Source organism: Otolemur garnettii, unplaced genomic scaffold (assembly GCF_000181295.1).
Source record: "Otolemur garnettii isolate 467f Iridium unplaced genomic scaffold, OtoGar3 scaffold00284, whole genome shotgun sequence".
In the NCBI taxonomy this organism is placed as follows: domain Eukaryota; kingdom Metazoa; phylum Chordata; class Mammalia; order Primates; family Galagidae; genus Otolemur; species Otolemur garnettii.
This window is the reverse complement of record NW_003852679.1, coordinates 516,106-523,253: the sequence shown is the minus strand read 5'-3', so window position 1 is coordinate 523,253 and position 7,148 is coordinate 516,106. Positions and strand designations below refer to the sequence as shown.

General features: G+C 39.4%; 1 protein-coding gene across 1 annotated transcript in view; it reads left to right on the top strand.

Moving 5' to 3' along the window:
- The first annotated feature begins 926 nt into the window (after nt 1–926).
- LOC100955207 (disintegrin and metalloproteinase domain-containing protein 32-like) overlaps nt 927–7,148 on the top strand; it is a 196,496-nt gene continuing 190,274 nt past the window's right edge. Inside the window, exons 1-2 of the mRNA XM_012813618.1 lie at nt 927–1,038; nt 2,505–2,584. Of these exons, the coding sequence (XP_012669072.1) occupies nt 927–1,038; nt 2,505–2,584 (192 nt within the window). The remainder of the gene's footprint in view (nt 1,039–2,504; nt 2,585–7,148) is intronic.

Here is a 7,148-nt window from a genome sequence, read left to right as displayed (position 1 = left end):
GGGGGGGGGTTGTTGGTATTATAAATAGGATTTTCTTCTTGATTGATATTTCAGCTACTTCACTATTTTTGAATAGAAACACTACTGATTTTTGTATGTTGCCTTTGTATTCTGCAACTTTACTGAATTTTATTTATGAATTTTAAGAGTTTTCTTTTTTTAATTAATTCATATACACATAGATCATGAATACATTTATGCATATGTGGGGTGTAAGGTGTTAATTTTTTATACAATCTGATGTGGCTACATCAAACCAATCAACATAGCTTTTGCCTCATTTACTTGTTTACTGTGTTAAGACATTTATATTCTAAACTTGACAGATTTGACTTGTACCCTTGTAGTATGCTCCATAAGTGTGGTCTCATCTTTTACCCTCCCTCTATCAAAACGCCCCTCTCCCCTCCCTTCCCACTCTATTTATTTCCATCATCCTGTGCTATATTTGATAGTTTTTAAGTTTTTCTAAATATACGATTATGTCATCTGCAATGACATTGACTTTATCTCCTTTAATTTGGATGTGTTTTCTTTCTGTCTCTTGCCTGATTGCTCTGGCTAGGACTTCCAGTACAATCTTGAATAGAAGTAGTGTAGTGAGGATCCTCATCTTGTTCTAGTTCTTTCAACTTTTCTCTATTCATGATGATGTTAGCTGTCTCTTTTAATGATTCTGGCTATATTTAAACTCAATTTTATGGGTCTTTATACTGTGGAACAGTATGTTTCTGCTTCTACTTGTTTTTAGACTTAAGTAACATTTTTTCACCACTACCTATAGTGGATTTAAGGAAATAAATATTCATATATGTTCTTTCTCTTTTTTTGCTACACTTCCTAGCATTGTTGTACAATGTTGGACAATTAAGTTCATGAACTCATCCTAGAAAAAGTGCTACATACCTCATTGCTGGGTGTCACTTATGGTCACTGTTGAGAAGCTATGCACCAACCCAATGCCTAGGCCACCCTTCAAAGCAATTTTGGAACTCCTTTCTGGAATGGCCATCAAAGCTATCATCATACAACTGACAGGTCTGACAATTAGCTTTGTAAACTCATCCCAGAAAAAGCTTTCAAGGGTGGACTAGAAGCTGGCATCAGTGCATAGCTTACCAAGTGAAATATGTTGAAAGAAACAGTAGCAACCTTTAGCAATGAGGTATGTAGCATTTTTCTAGAATAATCTCATTAAATTAATTGTCCTCATGTAAGAACAGGTCTAATGGCCATGGACTGAGTTCTTGCATCTATGCATAGCTTCCCCAGGGGAGTACTTTACAGTTTACAACAGTGATATTTCTCAGTGAGGTATGTAGGACTTTTTCTAGGATAAATTCGTGAACTTAATTATCTAACCTTATTTGCATTATTATGTCTATACCTTTATACCTTTTAACATTTCCACTTATTATATAAGTATGATTGCCTTGGTTGTCTTAGCTTTTGCTCTATATTTAAGTTTATTTAATGGTTATTACTAGTCCATTAATCACAACTCTGGTGAAATCTTTATTGGGAGAAATTAGTTTGACTTTCATCACAGGCACACATGGACTATGTTTTTTTGTGTGTGTTTTTACTAGTGAATATTTACCTTTTGCTTATACCTTAAAATAACACTTGTGGTGGGTATAAATTTATAGGGACCTTGCTTTGTTTTCTTAAAGGTTTTTTAAGCTATTACACATATTATGTCTTTTAACAATGAGATTCTCAAGTCAGCTTGATTTTCTTTCCTTATATCCACCATCAGTTCTTTTCATTTTTTTCATGTATACATTAATGCATTTATGGGGTACAATGTGTTGATATTATATACAGTTTGGAATGCTTATATCAAACTAGTTAATATATCCTTCACCTCATTTACTTAATTATTGTGTTAAGACATTGGTACTCTAATACTTAATAGACTAGACATGTACTCTTGCAATATGCACCATAGGTGTAGTCCCACTGCTTACCCTCCCTCCGTCAAAGCTCCCCCCATCCCGTCCCATTCCTCTCCTCTTCCCTCCTTCATCCTGGGCTATAATTGTGATTTACAGTTACTCACACCTTTTCTTTTCCTTTTTATCTCATGTTCCCATGGAATTCTTTATGTTAGAATTCCAATAACCTTAGTACAATATATCTTGGTTTTGATTAATTATTACCAGTTATTCCTAAAATACACCATACTATCTGGTCTTCTATTTTAAACCTTTTATTTCAGGAAAGTTTTATTGAAGTATATCTTTGATACTTTGGGTATGCATTTTCTATATTCTTTAGGAACAACACATTTTGTGTAAGTTAAATGCCTCTTCCCCACTGATATATTGGTTTTTAATAACTACACTTAAACCAAATGTTATTCGTTAATTAAGTGTAAACACTTTAAAAAATTAAGTGTTTACAAACGTGATGAGCCACTCATACATATGCAAGTAAGCCTTATGAATAGATATTCAGTCAAAATTTAAGGTAGGGTCATAATTGTTTTTTCCTCTCTTTAGGTTCTCCAAATTCGTTTCTACAAGTCATAGTTCCAGAGAAAATCCAAACAAATACAAGTGACAGTTCAGAAATAGACTATGTAAGAGACACTTTTAATAACCTAAACGTTTAAATTAAATTTCTTATTATTATTTTGTGACTATGAAATATATAAACATTATTCTAGTATGAATATACATATCTAATTTTACACTAACAAGAAATTTAAAGTTTTCATGGTAAAATAAAATATAAATAAAATATATAGGTCAGAATATTATGATTTGATAAACTTTTGTCATTTATTCCTGGTAGATTATTTTTAAAAGTTACTTGGAGAAAATAGCATAGAAGAATTAAGTGTCTTATCTGAGCAATATCTAGGAACCAACATGAAGAAAATAATTTTCTTTTTCTCTTTTTATTGTTGGGAATTCATTTAGAGTACAAAGATCCAGGTTACACTAATTTCATTTGTCAGGCAAAGTTCCTCTTATAAATGTGTTCCTCCTCCATGAGGTGTGCCAAACACCATGACCTCCTCTCCCCTCCTTCCTTCCCTGTCTCTGCTGCCATTATCCCCTCCCCCATGCACTAGGTTATCATTGTCTTTATATTAAAATTGAACACATTGGATTCTTGTTTCTCTATTATTGTGATGTTGTACTAAGAAGAATGTGTTCCTCCTCCATCCAAGTTAGTACAAAAGATGCATAATCTTCATCTTTTTTATTGGATGAATAATACTCTATGGTATACATATGCCACAGTTTGTTAATCCATTCCTAGATTGGTGGGCATTTAGGTTGTCTCCACATTTTGGCAACTGTACACTTAATTACTATATATAGTCTAGTACAAATGTCCTTATGATAAAAAGTTTTGTTTGTTTTTTTTTTTTGTTTTTTTTTTATTTCTTCTGGGTAGATGCCCAGTAATCGGATTGCAAGATCAGATGGGAGGTCTAGTTAGAGTTCTTTGAGGATTCTCCATACTTCCCTCCAAAACTGTTGTATTATTTTGCAGTCCCACCAAAATATGGAGAATATTTTTTTTGAAATGTCTAAGAAAACATCTTTTCACTAAATCTTTCTTTCTCAGTCTCCCCTCTGGCATCTACCAGTTCACAGAGAAGAATAAAAAAAGATTTTTTTTTTTTTTAGAAAGGGAAATATTGTTTTCATTGTTTTATTTAGTAAGTATTCATTAAATTTTATTTCTTATTAAATGTGAATAGAACACATTTTGCTTAACTATTCCCCAGTTGATGGACATATGGATTGTTTTCAGATACCGGATATTATGAACATTATTTTATGAACATTCATTTGTAGACATATGTCTTCCTTTTCTTGGATAGATTATGAGTGAAATGTCTGGTTCATGTAATAAGCTTAACATTTTTACAGACTATCACACTGTTTTCCATAGTAACTATAGCAATTTACATGTCACATCAGGAACACCTGAGTGTTCCAATTTTTCTGCATACTTGTGAACACTTGACACTGTCTGTCTTTTGCATTAAACTACTATAGTGGGGTATAATGGCATATAATTGTGGCTTTAATTTACAATTTCTAATGAATAATGATGTAGAGCATTTTTCATTTTTTTTTAGCCATTTGTAGATGTTTTTGTGAAATATCTAGTCAAAACATTTCCATTTTAAAGAAGCTATTTTTTTTATTTTTGAGTTCTATGAATTCATTATACATTTGGGATTGCAAGTTATTTATCAGATACATGATTTATAATTATTTTCTTTGAATATTGTACTTGCCTTTTTATTTTCTCAGTGGCATTTTTTGAAGCACAAATAATTTCAATAATCATGACTTGTATTTTATCAAATTTTCTTCTTATGGATCTTATTTTTGGTTCTGTATTTAAGAACTCAGTCACAGACTTGGTTGTGTTCCCTCAAAATTCACATGTTGAAGCTTTACCATTATTGTTACTTTATGTGTAGATAGGGCCATAAGGAGATAAGTAAGGAGATAAGGATTTAGTCACATGAGGTCATAAGGGTAGAACCCTAATAGGACAGGTGCACTTATAAGAAAAGGGAGAGATTTTGGGGGGCGGAGCCAAGATGGAGGACTGCTGCCAGCTTTTTACAGAAGCTCCTGTCCAGAAGGAGGCTGAAAGTACAGAAGCTTAGCAAATTGGCTGATGGTTTGGAGCAGAGACAAGAGAGAAGATTGAAGAGTGCACTTCAACCTTGCTGAGGCGAGCTGCAACCACAGAAATACAACCAAAAGGTACAAAATCCACTACCAAGTGTATGGGAGTCCCCTCCCCCACACCAAGGGCTCGCAGTATACTCCATGCAAACAAGCAAGCAGAGTTCAAACTTCCTCCCACTCTATTCCATGGGAGAGACCCCCTAAAAACTGGACCTCCTACCCCTGCTGGCATGCCACAGCACCCTCCGGCCAGACATAAAACTGTAAAACTGTATAAATCTGTATATGTTCTCCGCCTGCAACACTGAACTCCGAGGAGTTCCCACCCACCCACCCACTCTGAGATCTAGAGGTTTATTACCTATGGAGTCCTGATTCTTGGGCATATCCTTGAGAGAAGTGGAGGGGGAAAGGGCTGCTGCTGTTCTGTGCTGACTGTGGTGCGGGCGTGAGGAGAGGAGAGTCAGCTCGGGGGACACCAGTGCAGAAACAGACATTCAGGACAGCAGCCACAGGCAGGGCGCACATAACTTTCTTGGGTGGAGCGCCTGCCCTCAGGGGGCTAATTTGGCTGAGACAAAGGCAGTGGGCAGTCAGAGGCTAGAATTGACACCTGAGTTTAAAGCCGAATGCAACCTCTGATTTACAGAGAAATCTAGCCGGACAGAAGCCTAATTTAAACAGGCAAGGCCCCCCTGCTGAACCCAGATTTCTGGCTGATTTTGCCAGGTAAACCCAGGGAGCAGTGGCCTACTGGAGTAAATAGGGCCACAGACCTGGGGGATTACGAGTGACTGGGTGCAAGGTGGGGAGGGAGGTATTAACCTTCCCAAACTAACCCATTTGCCAGGTGGGTCCCTTTGCCCTCGTGGAGCACTGGAGCAAGTTATATCTGAACTGCAAGCAGACCCCTCTTATCTAGCTTCCAGAGACATTTGAACTCTTCCACCTGAAACGGGTGCTGACTGGGACAACTGATTTGGTCCCCTCAAACCTGTTAGACCACCCAAGGACTATTCAAAGGGGCACCCCGGGTGTATGGTTGAGGGAAGGTTTGAACTATATAAAACTGTATATATTCACCTCCTGCAACATTGAACTCTGAGGAGTCCCCACCCTCTCACTCCAAGATTTGGAGAGAAATCTAACTGGACAGAAGCCTAATTTTAAACACGCAAGCCCCCCCTGCCGAACTCAGATTTCTGGCTGATTTTGCCAGGTAAACCCTGGGAGCAGTGGCCTACTGGAGTGAATAGGTTCACAGACCTGGGGGACCACGAGTGACTAGGTGTAAGGTAGGGAAGGAGGTGTTAACCTTCCAGACTAACCAAGTTGCCGTTTGCCCTCACGGAGCCAGGCGGGCCACAAAACTGCTTGCTAGAGTCGCATGCATTACAGGCAGCAGGCTCCTGCTCTGGGCAGGCCCAGTACCGCTCGCTAGGGCTGCAGGCATGCTGCAGGCATCCTGCAGGAAGAGGTGGAGTAATCTTCCAATCCAGGTAGACCCAAAACAGATTGCGAGAGACACACACACCCCTTGGGGGCCAGGGGAGGTGTCCCCCACTCCAGGATCCCAAGCTGGGCAGGCCTAGAACTGCTTGCTAGAGCCACACCCTCCCTGAAGGTGGTGGTAGAGGGGTCTACCACTCTTGGAGGGCCCAGAACTATTTGCTAGAGCCACATACGTCCCTTGGACAGAGGTGGAGGAGTCCCCCTCTCTGGGCTCCCACACCGAGAGGGCACAGATCAGCTTGCTAGCGCTGCACGCATCCAACGGGCGATGGTGAAGTACTCCCCTGCTTCCCCCCAGCTACTCTGGTGGGGCTGAACTTGGATCGATATGGTCGCTCGTGTACCCTGCACTACCGCTGCCATTACCCTACCCTCTGGCTGCTCCAGGGTGCTGAACTAGGACTGATCTAGCCACTACAGTACCCCTGTTCCACCCAGAGGGTCTGAACCAGGACTGATCTGGCTGCTGCCAGTTTCCGGCCCCCCGGTTGCCCGGCAGGCTGAACAAGGTCTAATCCAGTCACGCACACTTCTGTGCAGCTGCTGCTGTTCCACTGCACCCCGGGTGTCCCAGCACCTGAGAACTAGGAGAAGACAACAGACACGCTCTGCCTGTCTCTCTGGGCAACCAGAAGAAGCCATCTACTGAATGGTTCTGATAAGGCCTCCAAACAAGCTAAACTCAGCATGGGGGGGGGAACCAGCGGAAAAACTCTGGCAACTCAAATAACCAGAGTAGATCAACTCCTCCAAGGGAAAATAGGGAAGACATAATTGAAGACCACATCCACAAGCAAATGGCTGCGATGTCAGAAATCAAGTTCAGAGTGTGGATAGCAAATAAGATTAACAGACTGGAAGAAATGAGGAATTAGAAGCTCAAGAAATTATTCAAAAGATTTCTCAAGAAATTAGTCAAAAGGTATCTCAAGAAATTATTCAAAAGATGACTCAAGAACTCAA